This window comes from Poecile atricapillus, chromosome 5 (genome assembly GCF_030490865.1).
Source record: "Poecile atricapillus isolate bPoeAtr1 chromosome 5, bPoeAtr1.hap1, whole genome shotgun sequence".
NCBI lineage: Eukaryota > Metazoa > Chordata > Aves > Passeriformes > Paridae > Poecile > Poecile atricapillus.
The window spans coordinates 19,274,267-19,293,520 of record NC_081253.1 but is presented as its reverse complement, the minus strand read 5'-3'; the positions used below and the strand labels follow the sequence as shown (position 1 = coordinate 19,293,520).

General features: G+C 39.2%; 2 protein-coding genes across 7 annotated transcripts in view; one reads left to right on the top strand and one right to left on the bottom strand.

Moving 5' to 3' along the window:
- The window catches only part of DHRS9 (dehydrogenase/reductase 9), a 33,881-nt gene extending 23,720 nt beyond the window's left edge, over positions 1–10,161 (bottom strand). For 2 of the 3 annotated variants that reach the window (XM_058840610.1, XM_058840608.1), the window contains exons 1-3: positions 9,916–10,161; positions 3,176–3,506; positions 1,286–1,544 (exon numbers count right to left, since the gene is read on the bottom strand). In XM_058840610.1, the coding sequence (XP_058696593.1) occupies positions 1,286–1,544; positions 3,176–3,506; positions 9,916–9,933 (608 nt within the window). In that variant the 5' untranslated portion in view covers positions 9,934–10,161. The remainder of the gene's footprint in view (positions 1–1,285; positions 1,545–3,175; positions 3,507–9,915) is intronic. The other variant, XM_058840609.1, reaches the window with a different exon arrangement.
- A 1,654-nt stretch (positions 10,162–11,815) lies between these two features.
- ABCB11 (ATP binding cassette subfamily B member 11) overlaps positions 11,816–19,254 on the top strand; it is a 37,461-nt gene continuing 30,022 nt past the window's right edge. For 2 of the 4 annotated variants that reach the window (XM_058840152.1, XM_058840150.1), the window contains exons 1-6: positions 11,816–11,956; positions 14,006–14,123; positions 15,682–15,703; positions 16,923–16,970; positions 17,062–17,110; positions 18,942–19,183. In XM_058840152.1, coding sequence (XP_058696135.1) covers positions 14,048–14,123; positions 15,682–15,703; positions 16,923–16,970; positions 17,062–17,110; positions 18,942–19,183 — 437 coding nt within the window. In that variant the 5' untranslated portion in view covers positions 11,816–11,956; positions 14,006–14,047. Of the gene's footprint in view, positions 11,957–14,005; positions 14,124–15,681; positions 15,704–16,922; positions 16,971–17,061; positions 17,111–18,941; positions 19,184–19,254 lie in introns of those variants that run through there. The other 2 variants (XM_058840151.1, XM_058840153.1) reach the window with 2 other exon arrangements.

The following is a 19,254-nucleotide window of genomic DNA, read 5'->3' as shown; positions in this document are numbered from 1 at the left end:
AAAACCATCCAGTTAGTGTGTGACAGCTCTGAATCCATGTGCCCGCCGTCCAGAGGACGTTAAACATCCATGAATTCCTCACCTTATCAACCCACAAAACAAGCTGGATAATAGCCACAGTAGCCTTAGTTATAGGACCCATATTTAGGTAAGGTGCAGCAAATGGGAGAAATATAGCTGTGACCACATGACCCACGAACCTGGGTAAGCTAAACAACATGGTTCTACCTAACAAGGTTTCTAAATCCAGCACACAAAAGTTAGGTTATTTAAGAACTGTTATTCCTTTTTTGCCCTTTTTCTCTCAGTGCCCCACGTTGGGCGCCAAAAATCTGTCTTGGTTCTAGAAGACAGGTGTCTGCTAGGGAGAGCAGGAGCCTCCCTTGCGATGAAAGAATGTAGACCCCCTCCCTCCGAATTATTATAATTTTGAAATCAAAGGGTTTTCAGGCAGCGATCTGGGGATAGGAATAACAGTTCTTTACTAGTATAACCAGGTAAACAAACAAACAATAACTACAGCAATAACAAGAAAACAGAACCAGGGACCCCGGGACAGCTTTCTCGGCTGAGACGGGATGGAGGAGAGGCTTGGTTTTCACAAACCCCTCGGGCAGTCAGTCCCGGTGCTCCTGCAGGGCTCCGAGGAAACAGTCAGCTGGGACAGCAGGGACGAGATGAGATCCTGGGCTGGTGGATGAGGTGGATCAGCAGCTCCACGGCGATGCCTGGCAGGACAGCGGGTGCGAGGCCACCAACCAAGGAGGGGAGAAGGAGAGGCAGCAGCTCCGCGACCCAGCGCACGAATGTCCTTCCCCGAAGCCGAGGGAAAAAAAAGCCAGCCAAAAACTGTCCCCACCCTCCTTTTCTGCCCCCTTCCCCGCCACCCTGGGCCCGGCTACTCTTTGTCCTTCGTGAGCACCCTTAAGTACCGGTAGTTAGGCTTCCCAGCACATAATGGGTAAAAATTCCCACCTAACCCTCAACACTGACCAAGCTACATTGTTGATTTACTTTCATGTATGCACTGGATTCACAGTGTGCCTGAAATCTGCACACTAACAACTTGTCTAGGATATGAAAATTTTAAAAGTACAGTTCCTTGCTGGGTTTGTCCATAGTACTGGAGACTGAAATCTTAAAAAGTGACCAGTCCTCTTATTTTCCTTTTCCCCTTTAGGCAAGATTTCCAGAGAGGAATCAAAATGGGCAAATATACAGTCACCCTTCCTCAGCATATCTGGAATCTGTTCTTGGATTCTTGCATGTGTGTCTGGCTACTCACCGTAAGGTGTCAGAGAAAGCTTCCATGCCCCATCTGGACAGACTGTAGCCACCCCCTACAAAAGCCATGAAGCCTTTGGCATTAATGAGATTGACAACTCTTCCCTCAGCTTTTTTCAGAAGTGGCAGAAGCTTGAGTGTGATTTCAATCAATCCCAGCAGACTAACATCCAGGACTGAACGGAAATCTTCAATCCTCAGCCAGTCGGTGGGTCCAGCAGCTGCTGTTCCTTCAGCATAGCTCACCAAGCCAAAAAGCCCTAGGAGCAATGCACAACTGTTTATTTCAGTTGTATCTTGCAGTATCTTGCCCTGGAGTATTATGTGTGCATTGGGAACCAAGCACACAGTCTGCAAAGACTTCAGTGAGATGAATACAGTTATCTGGGGTTTGCTTGGATAATCTACTTTGTTCACCTCTTAAAATTTGCTGAAGAATATGGGTAAACTGCTAAAGGAAAACTAGTTTATTTGGAGATGTGAGCCACCATGCTGGGCTTTATTATCCAGATCCACTCAAGTTTGCAGTCTCCTAATACACTTGTATTCTTGGGAAAATCAAATAGTCTACATAGAAGTGGAGAGACTGATTTTTCTGGTTGGGGTCTAAAGGTCTGAACCAAATGTGCAGAATTAGTCAATGTTTCTGAAGATACTAGCTTAGCCCTGTGTATTGATAATACTGCTTTACTACCTTTATAAATTACTCGAGGAACTTTAGATAAATAGTGACGTTTCCAAGAGTTTGCTGAGGACAGCCTGTGCCTGAGGGGAGAGGCCGAAAGTCCAGCACTCAGCCTCCATAAAGAGTCTCACACCCTGAGGTGAAAGCATTTGCAGTGGCTATCCTGGCTGAGAATGTGTGGCTTTCTACAAGTTGGGAGCCAGAGCCTGCCAGAGGGGGTAAGTGCTAAAAATTTTGTTAAACTTGCTCTCAATGTCTGAATTCAAGAATACTCATGATAATAAGGCCAAAAGCCTTTTACAAGCTTTGAGGAGAAAGTCCTGTGATAGAAGATACATGTTTTGCTGTTTTAGGTACTTAATTTATTAATAAGCCTATTGAGTAGTTGGTATAACTGTGTGTTACTACTGGTAGTGACAGTGCTGTGGTGGCCTTGGGTAGCCTTTAGTCTGAGCTATGAGTGCTGATAAATGTGTATTGCCACAGTTGAATATATTTACCATGCAGATCTTTCAGCACCCTTTGCCAAGCCCATCACTGCAGTCTCATAGGTATCCAAGGGAAAATTCTCCCTCTTTTTTGAGGTGTGTGATAGGGGTAGTAAGAGATACCTATGTAACAGCTCCAGGAAAACTGGCTGAAATTGCAAGTGTTTAGCTGTCGCAGTCAGTGCAATTGTTTAGTACAATACAAATGTCAGACTTACCCAGGCATGCAAAAATATACTCTTCTGTTTACTAGAGGAGGGCTGTAGAGGCCCTGAATTAACCATTTTTAATTGAGTGGGCTGAATTTGTCAAGAAAATTTTCTGGTACCAGTTAGTACCTTCCTTCCACTGGAGGAGGGCTGTAGAGGCCCTGAATTAACCATTTTTAATTGAGTGGGCTGAATTTGTCAAGAAAATTTTCTGGTACCAGTTAGTACCTTCCTTCCACTGGCATTCTTCAACTACACCATAAAGTGTTTAGAATGGGAATGATCTGGTTTTAACAGACCAAGCAAGTAGACTTTTAGGCACCCTGTTGGTGAAAACAATGGGCAGCATTGCTACAGAAAATATATTTGAACTGAGAAATAAGGAGTGAATGTGTTTCATCAGCAAGAGAAAAATGCCTCTGAAGTGAGTAGAGAGGCAATAGAACTTTTAGCTAGACCAGATTTGGCTATATTCAATCATTTTTCTGAGAAGTTGCCTTGTCACTTACCCTTGCCAGCTGTCTGTTCATTCACAAACATCACAGCCCTTGCAATGCTGTTGGAGTCTGCTAAGTTCAGATTCACTGTCTTCAGTGAGAGTGAAGAGCAGGACAGTAGCTCTTGGCTTCCTTTTTCTGTAGCACATGCAGCAATGACACAAAATCCCCTTTTGTCAAGCCATTTAGCCAGTGAGTTTCCAAGTCTGGTGTCACAGCCTGTTATGAAGACATGCTTTCCATTCAGGTTTCTCACTCTGTATTTGTCTCTGATGATCCAGTAAATTATAAGAGAAAGTATGGAAGCCAAAATTGCTATGTGCAGTGAGTCTGAAAGTGAGAGCTACAAGCAAATAAGTTAATGATGTAGAAGTGCAATGAAGCAAATGTACTCTACCAGCCCTCCTGAAACACAACTCCTGTAAATGGCTTTGTTTCTAGTTGCAGCATTTCTGGACCACTGTATATTAGGGGAGAGCAGGAACAGGAGCTTTAGCACAATGCAATCGGAAGCCATGAATTATGTGCACCTTGACAAAACCCTCTGTATTTTTTTTTTTTCAATAGATTTTCCACTGTTTACAAGCTTTGCTGACCAGACTTTCTAGTCAGCTCTGTCCTTTAAGGACATTTCAGACTGAAAGGAATGACCTTATCAGTTCTGAAAGTTCTTTTTTTGTGGACATTGGTCACTGTTTATGCTGATACCAGAGAGAGAAATTCCCCTGGGAAAAAAGGATGATTCTTTTTGACTACTTGTATGATGCTTACCAGGCTGCTTTTCTGATCTGTAACACGGAAGCAGAGTGACCCCAAGAACAACCCAAGAGAGGTGTAAGTTGCAGTGGTGGATCTGATGACTAATTTATGTGACTTATGTTGCATGACAGTGGGCGATTTGCTCTCTGCCCTTCAGACAAGGTAGCCTTTGGGGCAGTGCCTGAGTCTTCTGTCACTTGTTGCCTGTTTAGCAGTGATACACAGCACAGCAGAACATATTATATAGGAAGTGTGTTTGTATAAAGAAATGTGGAAATGCATGGAGATGTTGCCTTAAGGGGGGAAAAAAAAAAAAAGGCACAGAGGAAACTCAAGGTTTCCCCAAATTTTCCCTAACTCTGTTGGGGAGGATATTATATGTTTACTTATTACAAAATGTTTTGATAAATGTAGAATACAGTTTTTGCATCTAAATTTATGCTAATTGATTACTAGTTTTCTATTTTTATTTTGTTTTTTACAAGAACTAAACCAAATTAATTCATTAAAGCAAATATTTATGGGACATCCAATAAGCATATTACAGACATCCTGTTAAGAAACTTTTTTGCCGGTTCTAAGCAGTCACCTAGGCTTTAGGTACCTACATATGTGTGGATACGTAGACATCTCACCTTTAAAATGTGACATTTTTAAAGGCTGATTGCTGTATAACATTATTTCTATCTCAAGACATGAATATTAAAGGAAGCTCGATGTATTAGGCCTGTTTGCTAGAGCAGATGTTCTTGCTCCTACTGAGTTCATGGACAGATTTGCCTTTATTCTGATCCTAAATTTTGCTGTCAGCTCACCAAGTAGATGTGAAGAAATCTCAGAATCTGACAGAATGTTGAACTCTCATTAAATAATTAATCAGTTACAAAGGTAATAAAGTATAACAAGTGACAACATTCATTACTACTTAATGATCTTTAATTGAGTGCCTCAGTAGCCATCAATATGAACTTCTGAGCTATTGACTAATGGTCTCTGATTTTAAAACATTAAGCAAATACATACAGGTAAGAGTTTTCTTCTCCTTCCACTGCAGTTTACAGGAGAGCTTTCAATGAACTCTTGGGATGTTTGCACTGCTTGTTTTCGTGGCCCATCTCACTGTTTTGAGGTTGATGTAATCAGCCCTCTAGCTCAGGTACCTCACTTAGACACTTGGTTTCTTGCTGTGAATGTCCCTGTTAAATTTGACAAGCATTGCAGCATTCCTGAATGTGTGCACTTTGAAATCATCTTTGTAATTTTGCACTGTGTTGGTGACATTTATTTTCTGAGAGGACTCAGAGAGTGTTCTGACAAAGTGCCACTACAACTATGTGAAAGCACTCAGGCTAATGAAGACTTCTGTGATGTAAAACAAAGTCTGAGAACAGAATGTTGCAGCAGCTGATCATAGATTCTCCCAGTCCATTTGCAGTGATGAACCAGGTAATGACATTTCTCTTGACTACCCATTTAGAATTTGGAGTAGAGCTAGGCACAAAAAGAGTGAGGAGTTGCTATCAAGCAGGCTCTGGTAACACCATGCCACTAAATGACAGCAAGCTAGTGCAGTGATATATATACATAACTTCAGGACTCAAATTTCCCTTTTTCCAATACAAAATGAAACAAAATACTTAGAGTTTTAGGCAAACAATTAACCTAATTGAAAACAGGACCTGTAAATCACATCTTTCTTTCTTTCTTGGCTATGCTGTAGGGAGGAAGCAGTGGGCAGTGAGCTTGCACTTCTGGAAAGCAAGTTAAATTTGAAACTGGGCTCTACAGATAAGTCCTGGAGTGTTTGGCCAGGATGCCAACCTGGATTCTGTAAGTAAAACACCTGGGATTGCTCTGGTCAGTGTTGGCCAGTGTGCTTATATTGCAATAATTGGCACAGAAGCTCTGTAAGACAAAAGGCTCTAGGGGAGACAGCTGAGAGAGCACTGTAGAGTCTCCATTGCTCCTCTTTTACCTGTCAGCCCTGGGCCAGTGTTACTAAGTCTGTAATTTCTAGCTGTCTAGCTCTTGCTGTGTGCTAGTGCTCCTTCTCCAGTAACACAGTGACCTGAGCATCATGGTAGGTTTTGCTCTGCTGGAGCCTTCTGCCACCATGTATTCTGCTAGATAATGTCATTACTGCTGGAAGGAGCCTGGGGTCAGGACCAAGAGAAACAGTCTCAGCTAAAGTTTTCTTTTGAGAAAATCCTCTAATTCTGTGAATGTACAGTGTTATCCAAAATATCTCGTTTGATAATTGTGAAGTTCTACAACAGCCAAAAAACAGCCACCTGGCTTCCAAGATCATATCGATTTTAAAACAGCTACATGGAGTGGCAAACAGTGCATTTCCAGAGAAAATATCAGCATGATATTTCAAGAGTATTGATGTATCTTCATAAATATTGAATTTGGATTAATAATGTAGCCAGTAAATAGCTAAAGGCAAATTCTATTTTCCATCAAACTTTGATATTTGCCTGGCAAACTGAGAACTAATGTGGTAGAGCTTGGCTTCTCATGCCTACACATGTGCCGTTATAAAAGCAATTGATTTTAGAGAAAAGCAGCATGACTGCATTGAGAGCCCTCTAACATCCCTAGAAGACTGCAAAATACAGCATCCCTCTACTTCTCTGCACTAAAGGAAACTGAAGCACATAGACCCCATATCAAAGGAGGGTGTTAATGATTTACTCCCAGCAAGTTTGCTTATGCCAAAGAATTTCAGGCTGGGGTGAAATTTGGGGCCTGTGTATGCTTTGGGGCCCTTCACCCCACACTGTGCAAAACTCCAGAAGTCAGTGCTCTGCAGTGGGCAGAGTGACCTGCCAGGCATCCTGAGGAAGAGCTGTCAATGGGAAATTTAGGCATTGTGGTTCTTCAGAATGAGCACTCACATAACACTAAGTGGAAGGTTAGACATATTAGGCAGCACACTGAAAGATCATCCAACAGAGTCCTCTCCAGAGTCACCCTTTCATAGCTACAAACCTCTCATTTTCAGTTAATGATTTGAACAAATAGGCAGTCACAGAACATTAGATCTCTTACTCTTAGGTGAGCTATTCCTGCACATGCAGAGCTTTGCACTTCTGTTTTGTGGAAAAGGAGTGTGTTTTTGTATGCTGTGTAAATATATCAGTGTGATAATTTGGTTTGGTGGTCAATGAATAATTTAAGGTCTTTATTAGTATGTCATCTGAAAAGAAATACACCTCCAAACTCTCCTACATATCATTTTGTAGGGAGATGAGTGTAGTCTAGTACAGTGAGTTTTCGGCATGATTGTATCTTCTTTGTATGGCTTGCACTTCGTGTTTTTACCACAGCATCAAAAAAGCCCCAGGAAAACAAAACCACTTAAAATCTTAGGTCACTGACCCAGTATTTTTGAAGTAGGGAAAGATTCCATATGTTGGGAAGAGCATTTCTTAGTTAGAATTTTATTCAGACCCTGTAGGTGTTAAGATAAGCAACAGTTGTAAAAATTACTCTAGAAAGGAAGGGAATGCATATTCTCTTATCTGTGCACTAGAAAACAAATGCTTAGCTCTCTTATATATCCTGCAAATGCATATGATAGGTACTACTCACTATAATAATAGACACAAATTCTACTCACATTCTGTGGAGACATCTGTAAGTTTAGCCTGTACCTCCAGGTGCTTATGAGGTGCCTTCACCAGTTATTTCCAGTGTCAGAACATAGAAACAAGCCCAATTTGTTCACAAACTTGTGCACCAAGACATGCATGTTGGTTAAAAAAGAAATAATCTCATCATCTGTGTCTGGTATTTTCCTGATTGATGCACATCAGCAGGGCCCCTCTCCCTGCTATTGCTAAAGACTTGTACTGTGATCTGTCTATTTTAGGGGATGTACTTGGTATTAATGTTCTGGCTGTGCTCTGTGCCTGCCTCACCCACCTATGTCGTATAAGCATTGCGGCTATATATAGTGATTTAAAGAGCCTGGGGGCCTGTCAAGGCTCATTAAGGAGTACTAATCTACTGATCTGAAAGGACTGATCTGTGCTTTGTCTTGAAATCAGCAGGAGTCCTTCTGTTGATTTAATAGAGATTGCTTCAGACTTCCCACTTTTCTCTTGCATGTGAATGAGTTATTGTTGATGGGACTTAATCTTTCAAGATACCTCTTTATGTATGAAAACTGTCAGGGATGAAATTATGACTCCAATTTAGTAGAATCCATCCAGTAGGATCTTGGGCCTTTGCAAGCTCTACTGCAGTACTGCTCCTGCTGAAATCAATTAACACCGGGAACGGCAGCAGCATCTTGTCTTTCACAACTCGTTGGGATTTTTCCGGTGTTCAGATGTCTTGCAAGCAGTATTCCAAAACAGTTACATTCAGATTTGTTCAGTAGAGTGCCTATGTAACTTTTGCTTTTGATAGAATGAGCGATAACTTAGAAGTCATTTATTACACGTATTCAAATGTTAAAACAAAACCACAGTTGTTAAGTGGAATTTATTTAATTTGTTCCCTAGCTGGGTAAGCATGGGATGTACTGAGCACTTGTGCCAAAACTCAGATAAGCATGTGAGTGCAAACAGTCCCAATGAAAATTCCAGGAATTGGATTTCTGTTCTGACAATGATGTATTGATAACTCTGACTTTTTGAGCACATTCCTAAATATTTATCTACCACTAACTGGATGTATAAAACATCCCTCTAGTAAGATCTTCTTTCATGAAAGGTAACAAACCCACATTTTTCAAATGTCAAGTAAAATAACCTGTGAATGTGGCATGATATTTTGAGGAAAACTCTCCTGCCTTTTTTTTTTCTTGAGCAGAAATGAGAATTTGTAATATAAGAGCGAGATTGAGGCCAACAGGCAACAAAAAGTCAAGGAAAGCAAGCAGGGCCCAGAACCTTTCACATTACTGTGGGTACTGAAGTAATGCTACCCAGAAGAATGCTTTATTTGGATAAAACCTTTGGTTGTCAGTGCCAAACTCTCAGGAAAGCAGGGAGCAAGTATTGCCTCTGCCTCTGAAGCAATAAATTTGCACCATTAAGCTGTAGAAGCTTGCCTGAGGTCACTGAGCACAGGAAGGAGGGTGCAGGTTGGAGCACTTCACCTGCTGAACTGAAGCTTAGGCTGTGTGAAAGCATCAATACTGCAAAATACATTTGGGAAGAGCCTGCATATCTGGGATTATACTCGATTTAGTAGTGAATTTATAAGTAATTATTGATGATGAATGAAATTCTGCTTAGAGAATGTTTTAGTTATACTTCCCTATGAGCACTCTTAGCCCAGAAAACAGGGGATGCCTAATGTAGTCAACAAAAAAAAATATTTAAACAGGTTTAAAGGAGTACGGAACTATTTATATATTGCTTATGGACAATCCCTCTCTTGCAGGGCAAGATAAAATAAGTTGCACTTACTATGGTCAAATTCTCTCCTGGCTAAGCTTGATTTAAAAGGAAATTGCAGTCACTTGACATGTTTTAAAGCATAATAATAGGAACAGGATCACTGCTTTTATTTTCCTCTCATACATCTGCTTTCTGCTCTGACATGGCAGGTTCAAAATATCTCCATTTTTATTGTAAGCCCTATGGCTGCTCATGGTGCTTCACATAAATATGTATGCTGGTGAAATGCAGCTTCTTATGCTGCTGGAAGCTACCCAGCATGTTGCAAAAGTTGCAATTGAGAGATGCTAGCTTTTATTGCTTTACTTCCTCTGCAGCATCACTAGTGAAGAAAATACAAAGTGATTAGGTAACTGCCTTCCTTGTATAATATTTCAGAGTTCCTTTAGGTCAAGGAAATTTTTCTCTTGGTATAGACATGCATGCAGAACAGACCCAGTACACAGGCTGGCTTTCCTTTTCTTGAAAACCTTATTTAATTAATTAAAATTAATTTTAAAATTAATAAATTAAATATTTAATTTTAATAAATTAGATTTAAATTAAAATTAGCATTTTCTTTATAATATCTCTTACTCTGCTTGGAGTTGCCATATTCCTTTGCTGAAGCCTTCATTTGCCTGCGGCTGTCTTGCAGTCTGGGTAGTCCTTGGCTGTTGCTCATCAGAGCCAGGGCCAGGCTGGCTTCTGGAGGCTGTGTAGAGACCTGCCCTCCTTGGCACAGAGGGGTCCTTGTTTTCCTGCCACTCCTGCCTGCCCACACTTACCTGTCCTGGGACTTAAGCTATGCCAGAGAGCTACTCTGTGTGTTTGCTAAGGTTTGTGCAGGGCCGTGGCAGCAACCCAGGGACCCAGGGTCAGAGACACTCTCAGAATAGTGCCTCTAGAGAAGGAGGTAGAATTGTGTTTTAACACACCCTACAAACAGCTATAATGTATATTAGTAAATCAGTATTTAAAAAAACCCAGAGTTTTGGCTTGATCTGTAATCCGGTCAATAAACAAAATTAAAAGCCACTTTAGCTGCACTGAAGTAAAAGTCCTGTTTATGCCATGACAACAGACATGTCTACAAACATGGGACTTAAACTGACAACAGGTAGTAGCAAAAATAAAATAAAAAAATCCTTTCTAAAGATAGCCAGGAATTTAGCACTGAGTGCTCACAGGAGTAGAGGAGTAGGTGGCCACAGTTTGCCACCAGGTGAATAGACTCAGTCTGACACTGCAGGATGAGACTTCAGATAAGCAACATGTTTCTGTGCTTTGCACTAAAATCTGTATGTGAGTACAGCAGTCTGGACTTCCTTGTCTGACAGAAGGTGTTGAGAAGACAGGTCTTATGTTCCACTAATTTATTTTTTAACTATTCATAGCGAAATTTATTTCTTTAATTGGCATACTGTGGATCCAAGGCCAAACATTGGCTTTTTCACTTGCAGCAAAAGCACCTCAAAATGTCAGAATGTACAGCAGATCTCAATACTGCAGTACACTTCCACTTCTGCACAATGCTTTACCTTTATGATCTCTGGTCCTCTGAAAAGCAAACATTTTTTTTGCTTCTTTATTTCTCACAGTTTTTGAAAATATTTTTGTTATTTTGCTGCACATGCTATCACAACTTTTTCATCTAAATAGTACAAAGATGAAAGTAAGGGGAACTCTAAAAGCAAGTTATAGCATTCTTTTGGTACCCTGATTTAAGATGAGGGACACTCGAAATGGTACTAACCAAGGAAAATTGGATTTTGGCTTATCTGCATTTAATTGCGACATACTTTTGGGCATGAGGCTTTATCATGGGAAGTTTGAGACAGAAGACTTGAAGATAGCTGACAATCACTGTGAGTAAGACCTTGTATCTTGTCCTATCAGGCAGGGCCCTCTATAGTGAGAACTGATTTCAGAGAGGAACTAAACCCTGTTTGCCATTTCCCTCTAAGCTATGTGGTGATATTGTCTGAGGTCACAGCACTGTCCTCATCAGTGTCCCCTTTTGAAAAAATCAGTGGAGGGCTTGTATCCAATGAGGATTCACTACTACTCAGGAGCTTCCAGGCTATAAAATCTTCATTTCAAAGGAAAAATTGGAAAAAGTTAGAAGCCATGTGGAGAGGGGCAATCTTAGTTAGAAAACAAAGCTTTTGAGCAAGTTTTTAATCTGAATTTAGCTTAATCTCTGAACTGATTATCATACTATTCAGCAGATGTTGCTATGTATGCTGGGGACAAGAGCATACACAATTATTGTCTGGCAAATAAAGTTGCTGATAAAATAATGCTATAATAATTCTTCCTGTGCATTCAGCTGCGAGTTTTTTCTAGAGAACTGTCTGGTCTCCTCATGTATAATTGTTTTCCAAGTGCCCTGACTTTGTTGTGAGATTGCATTTGTCAAATTTAAACACTCCATTAGATGTCAATGAACTGAAAACATTGTGACCGCATGGTCATTGACCCAGGTGCAAATAGCCAATGCCCAATTGAAAGATTCAGTTCTGACAGATGGGTTAAAACAATGAAAATATGCTGGAAAATGCTTGAGTGCTTCACTGACTAATTGAACGGAATCCTTGCAATTTGTTTATGATCCTACGATTTTTCACAGCCACGGGTGAGTAACAAATTTGTCCTGTTTATTATTTCAGAGTTAACCGATGACATTTCCTGAACTAAAAGGTATTTGTATATTTTCCTTTGTGACAATTTAAGCTAAATGCTGCATTTCCCATGCACAGTTAGTGTTGTTTTGTTGTTGTGGTGGTGTTTTTTTTAGGATTTTTTTTAGTTATTATTTTTTTAATAGGACTGAAGAAAAAAATATTTAAGTTCTGTTTTGAAGCAATATATGTCTTTCTGCATAAATGCTGCCACTAATATGTGAGGAACCTAACTTTAGAGAAACATGAAGGATTGTGCTTTCTGGGTCAATTCAATTTTTTTTTTGTTCTCCACCCCTCAACTCCCCTTTATGTTAAATAAAGATCTGATCTGAATTAAGAGGTGATATGAAACAGATCTCAGAGGGCTTTGGATCAGATCCTAATGTTACTTCATTCACAGAATGTGTTCCTTTGTTAGCATTTTTCAATTATCACTTATTTAAATCTGGATTTTGAGTTCCTCAAATATTTTTGTTTCTCAAAAAACCAGCAACTGCACTGTAACTGGCTAGAGTAAGATGATATTTCATTTGAGTGCAGTTTGAGTTATTCTCTGCTACTAGGTTGTATTTTGAACACACATGGATAGATGGGATGATCTATTGCCTTCTATTTTCTCTGATTTCTATTATCTTGATTTTCAATGCAGACATCAGCAATAGTATTTTTCAAGATGTTCTAAGTGATCCCCATTAAACATTCAGACCCTGAGGAAGGTTATTTTATTAATGTAATACAGCATGTTAATCTGCTATACTAATCTGTTTAAGTAAGCTAATGAATGATGCCTATGGAACAGGACAGTATTTGATGTGGTGAGCTTTAGAAAAAAATAGGAAAAAATGTTTTGTTTCAGAAATGTGGGACAGTCATAATTTTATTGGAAAAGTAACATTATTCGAGAACATTTATCTCTAGCAAATCTTTGTAACTAGAATTCTTATTCGAGTCTACCAATCATTGGGGTTTTTCCACTTTTCCTGTTACTTAAAACTGTATTGGCATTCAGGCTTAAAAAAAGTTACAATAATAATTATCAGTTACAAAACTGATAAGCATTGGTTGAAATAAGGACAATTGAAGTATGCTATCTAAATGCTTAATATGCTTAAAATGAGAGGTTATGAGTGTTTTGGACAGACGTATAATCATGCAAATGCTGATACTTAAAGACTGGAAAAAGGTGTAGTAACTATGGCTTGGGATAAATTACATTAAACAAAGATGTGGATGAGATTACACTGGTTGTGAAAGGGCATATTTTGGGGATGACTTCTGCAGCATTTTCCCCTGGGTTCATCTTGGATGCCAGGGTTCCCTGGCAGATTTTTCCTCACAAAAGCACTTCTTTAACAAAAATGTATTAACTTTGTCTTGTTACTTGTTTTCGTGTATGATATCTGCTCAGCACGTCAGTGTGACTATAGGAATAAAACTGTCCAGAGGAGCAGCTCTGGTAGCCAAGAGCTGTGGGAGTGCAGCTGCTGGTGATGATGTAAATGTCAGTGTGGCCCTGGGGCTCCCATCGTTCTCCCTTCCTGAGCCCCCTCTGGTCCCTCTCATGGGTCCTCCAGCCATTGCGAGCTGGGACAGCTCAAGGCAGCTGCGGGTCCTGCTGCTCCCTTGTAACTGAGGCAGGATCAGTCCTGTTAATGTCTCAGCCTCCAGCCTACCCTCCCAGAGGCAGTAGTTCACTTCAGGAGAGCCATCCCTGGGGACAGGGCTGTTTGCCAGGAGCTGCCAAGGCCTGCAGGGCAGCCTCCACTCGAGGCAGGAGGCACCGCAGCCTCAGAGGCCTTGTGCTCAGGGGTGAGTTGGGCACTCTCTGAGGTGTTTTTCTACTCTGTATTTTCACTGAGCCCGTGAAATCTGTCCTAACTTGTGCTGTAATCAGTGGTATTGTCCTGGGATTATGAGGGCAAAGGGGGAGTTTAACATAATGCTGTTTTATGTTCACAGACAAATGTATGCTGATACTCTTCTTCTCCCCATCCCAACAGCCAATCTCTTTCCAGGACTTTTGATTGAAGTAAATAATCATCATGTCTGACCCAGTAGTTCTGCGTAGCATCAAGAGAGTAGGAGAGGATAATTATGCTTTTGACTCAGATGGCAAAGGTAAGAAGTTTATTCTTCAGTCACCTCCTTATGTTATACAGTATGTAAAATAGGTGGTGGATGGCCTAAGTGAAGCAAGTAGTCTACAGAATACAAAGCAAATAGTCTGTGGAATAACTAGTTATTAATTTATATGGTTTATTAATAGTTATATGGTACCTGCTGTCATAGGTATGCTGCCCCCGAAACAACTTTTCTGTAAAAAATGTAATAATCCCTACTCATGGACAATCTTTACAGGTAAATGAACAAGTTCAAGGTATCTGCATAGGCTTCTACACTCAGTACTTTGTTGCACAAGTAAAAGGCTTCTACTGAAGAAATTTTTAACACCAAATGATCCTTTGTAATAACAGTTTTACAAATTAGAACTTTCCTGGGAAATGTCTGGGACTCTTGGGATACATGTGCCCTTACTGAAATAATATTTTTCTACCATTCCCAAGCAACAAAGAACAAAATACAACTCTAGAGTAATTGTTGACTAATTGTTAAATAAAGTTATCTTATTAACCCCAAAAAGGAAATGCATCAGCTCTTCCCTCAGTCCCAAACTCAAACTGTTTCCATCTAACATTGTGTTTTGGAGAAATGCAAAACCCTGGAGATAATGGAAAAACCTTCTTCCCCTGGCTAGAAAAATGCTAGAGGCAAAATTTGTGGTTGCAGTGACTTCTTTGTACCCTCTGTGAATTGTGATGCAAGCTTCTGCTGTGTCTGCTCCCTGAAACAGCGCTGTGTATGCTCATTGATGAATCTCTAGATGTGAAGAAAGGAAGGCAGTGCTTGAAATGCAAACCATGGTTCTGAACTTTATGTTGAACTGGCAAATGCATCATAATTGAGCAAAGTGAATATGCTCAATGCCTTTAGGTTATCCAAATTGTGATGTAGGTATAAAATGAACTCTTAATCATTGTCATCTCAAGTGATGTACAGCAAATATTTTCTACATCAGAACTTCTGATGACACTTCTTTGGGGCCCCTGATAGCCTAAGCTGTGCTTTATGATGTCTTTCACAACATCTTTTGAAAGGGAGCTAAATCCAGACCTTTTCTGGGGACTAAGGAATTGTCCTACAACTTAATTATATCTTATGCTTCCATTTCTCTAAGCTATGGTTCCTTTGTCAATGTCTCAAGAGTAGACAACAGTGTGACAAGTTCATCTGACTCTCCAAGACCACAACTGCTCATCTTCCACAAGATTTGCAGTCTCTAGGTTGTGAAGGCAAGAGTGAGGAGGTAGCACTCCTCCTTTCAGAGAGCATGAATGGAGTGAGCATTAGCTTAGTATCCTTAAGGAGCCAGTGTCCAAGACAACTAGTTGAATATTAGTAAACAGTTGGCAATGAAAATGAGTTTTGGCAAATGTCCTGAGTAATGCTCTTAGTGTGAACCACATCCTGGCTTTATGTATTAGTGGGAATAGGATGTTTATAACTCAGGAATGATCAGGTCCCTGGAGTTCTACAGTTTATGTTTCATATGTGTACAGAAGGTTGTGTACTTTAACAATAATCATTAACTAGACTGTGCATTTATTTTCCCTCACAGGTAACAGCTTCAAGAAATCAGAGTAAGTCATGTACATGATTGGAACAATCAGTATTTCTAGGAATATTCAAAGAAGTTAATGTCATCGGATCAAATTGATGGAATATTTCTTTTAAAAAAATAGCTGTTCTCTAGTGGTTGAACTACCTTATTTGATACAACTGAAACAGGTAGACCAAAGAACTCCTAGAAACTTTTAAAAACATAAATGCCAGCAATATGATCTTCTTCCTGAAAATGTTTTTGATATTCAAATATATCTTTCTTCAGTGTTTTTAGTTTGAGAAATCACTTTTTCAGGAATTTTAATCAGACTTGACTAATTTCTCTTGAAACTTAACCTTGAGATTTTAAAACAAAAATAATTATCTCAGATATTAAGATTTAAATGTAGAATTCTGGATAGTTAAAAGTTGGGATGATTTAGAGAATTAGACCTTCAGTGATTATCAGAGATCTGATTGGAATTAAGAGTCTCCTCCTTCCTAGACCTTTGGACAACTCTGTAGCAGGCTGGACAATATGCTATAATTTGAGCCAGCTCTTTCTGACACAGTGTACCCAGTCTGGGAGCTACCTCTGGAACAGGGAAAACAAAGTATCTCTTAATTTTTCCCATTGTCAGGTTGCCTAAGAGAGTACCAGCCCAGTATTAAAAGTCTACTGCATCTTTCCACCTTGAAACCCAAGTTCTGTTGGACTTTCACATGTAACAAGCATGTGATCTACACATACATGAAGGAAAGCTTCCTTTAGGCTTTCTAGAATCTAGTTTCTGAAAACAGTTTATGACAAATATAGCTTGAATAATTTGCTCCATTAAAAAAACAAACCAAAGCAACCTACCACAAACAGAATATCCCTACTTATTCATCACTGAATGTACACTCCTTGCTATGGGAGGATTAAAAGGATTGCTTAAAGGAAGGATTAACCAACAATTTGGGCACTAGGTTTTTCTTTAGCTGACCTCAAATAATCCACAATCCACATTATAGGAAGTGTGTGTGGAGGATCTGCTTATGGGACAAAGTATAAACCTTTAGAGAATTTTAACCTAACCTCCATTATAGTCTCCATCTAATATTTCAAAGAACCATCAAATCACTGGTTCCAAAGAAATCTGAAAGGAACAGCTTCTCTATTAAAATCCTGGGTAAAACGTCTCAAATGAAATGTAATTTCAGAGAAGTAAGCAGGAGAGTAAAAGTAATAATGTAAAATCTTTACCTTTTTGCCAGAAACTTCTATGCATATGAAGAACCATTTATAGAGAAGAAAAGTGAAAAGTGAGTTAAGTTCAATTCTTTATACTTTGCATATAAAACAAAATAAGTACTAAAATACAAGTTTATAATTTTATGTTTTCTGTTGCTGAAGGTCATCAAAGAAGAAAGAAAATAGTGTTCGTGTTGGCTTCTTTCAGCTGGTAATGAAAGCAATGTCTATAAATATTTGATGTATATTGTATTGCAGAATAAGTGACAATAACCAATAAGGTTGTTTTGGGGTACAGCTGTGACTAAGCCAAACTTTTAAGGGTTAAATCTTTTGACTTGAAATCCTATCAATAAAATTCAGTGGGAATTCAACAGAACCCCTTGTCATCTTGTCAGTTTGGTGTCAAAATTGTCTATTAAACACACTATATTTAAGCTACAGGAAATGAGGTAAGATGCATAGCAGGGATCTAGGTGACATTGGCTCATTCTTATTTCTACCAAAAATTTGCTCTATGATATTTGGCAGATAATTTTACTCCCTCATAATTGTCCCACAGGTTTTAGATTTGGTTGCAATGAAAACTTGTGGATGCATGGTGCCATATGATTTAAGTTACATCTAACCCTTGATGTAGTTCCATTGGGTTCATCTAAATTTTAAAATAAATGTAGTCAAGAGGTATCCAACCCAGCAGTATGCAGCTAAGAGGTCTTATTAATTCTGTTTTGCACATAGTCCAGGCAATTAGTCTGTAATGTCTCCAAACTAGTATGGTCCTGACTGTAATAGCAGGCTAGTACAGTACCATCCCTTGAAATGTACCTGGCTAAGTACTTCAGCTCCTGGTTAGGTGGAGAGAAGAGTCTATCCCCATAGAGGGCAAGCAGAGAGGTTTGAATACTGCAGCTTCTTTTGCATATATATTCAACTCCTAAAGTGCAGTTGGTAAAAACAGTATGTTTGCAAACAAGTATGTTTGCTTCAGATGTGCTGAGAGATCAGATATCATATATCTGTGCATTTTCTGTGTGCTTGTGCTTTTTTTTTTTAATCAAGGGAATTCCTAGGCTTCTTATAAGCAAGGTTTGTAAAACAGTGGTAGAGTTACATTTTTCCTTCTGACTTTTTTTTTTTTTGTTTTCTTCTTCTTTTGTTATTTCTCTTTTGTGTTAACTGGTTTTCCCTTTATATTGTCTTTCCCCTCATGTCCCTTTCCATATATGCTGTTAATTCCCACCCTTCCTTCTCTAAGACACATTATAGCACCTTATAAACTTTATAGACAGGTTCTTCAGCAGGCTGTGATTCCTCTTGACACTCCTATTTTAAAATGTATTGCATTTGATACTGATATTCTATATGGACCGTTTATATATTTGCTCCTGACTTCACCCTGAGATCAGACTTCATACAATCATGACAAAGGCAACTTAAAACACTGTATCTTTGCTGTGTGAAAACTTTTCTATACATTTCTCTCAGATTAGAGTCAATCCACAGCTGTCTGGCTCAGCCAACTCATTCTAGAATTTTAACTATGAGAACTTGCTCTAACTTGCTCTGAGATATTTAGTTGGTTTTCTACCACAGCACCTCAGACTTTTGAGAAATTGGCTAACACTATTCAGAGGCTCTAGATAATGCCCTAAGGCTTTTCCCTCCCTTTGCTCTCTTTCTGTCCCCACTGGAAATCTGCAAAGCAGACTATATATATTAATTATAGTTACTATTCTTAATGTCTTACCTATTTTCTGGTATGATGATAAAGTGGAATGATATTGAGCTATTAATGTTATATGATAATACATTCATTCACATGTTAAAAGGAAGCTTGTAATAATTTATGAGGCTGTACACACAGATGTAATTAGATTAGATTGGATAGAGAGATTTGTCTTCTTTCTATATTGAAGAAAATTCTGAAATTTAAAGAGAACGTTTTTTTATCTGACCCACCTAATTAATGATTTATCATTACACAACCAGTATGAAGACTGCCTCTCAGCAGAGACCATGTTTTTTTCTTCCCTCTTTAGTTTCGATTTTCATCATCTATGGAGATTTTAATGATGGTTGCTGGTAGTTTGTGTGCTGTTGTTCACGGAGTAGCCCAACCAGCAGTGTTGCTTGTGTTTGGTGCAATGGCAGACACATTTATTGAATATGACATTGAAATGCAAGAGCTTAAAGACCCAAACAAGACATGTGTAAATAACACCATAGCATGGATTAATGGTACTATTTATCAGAATGAAAAGAATGCCACAATAAGATGTGGGTAAGTAATGGATGTATTTGTTTCTTTCCCATTGTTATCATAGCTTGTCAGAGAATGCATTACTATTGAAG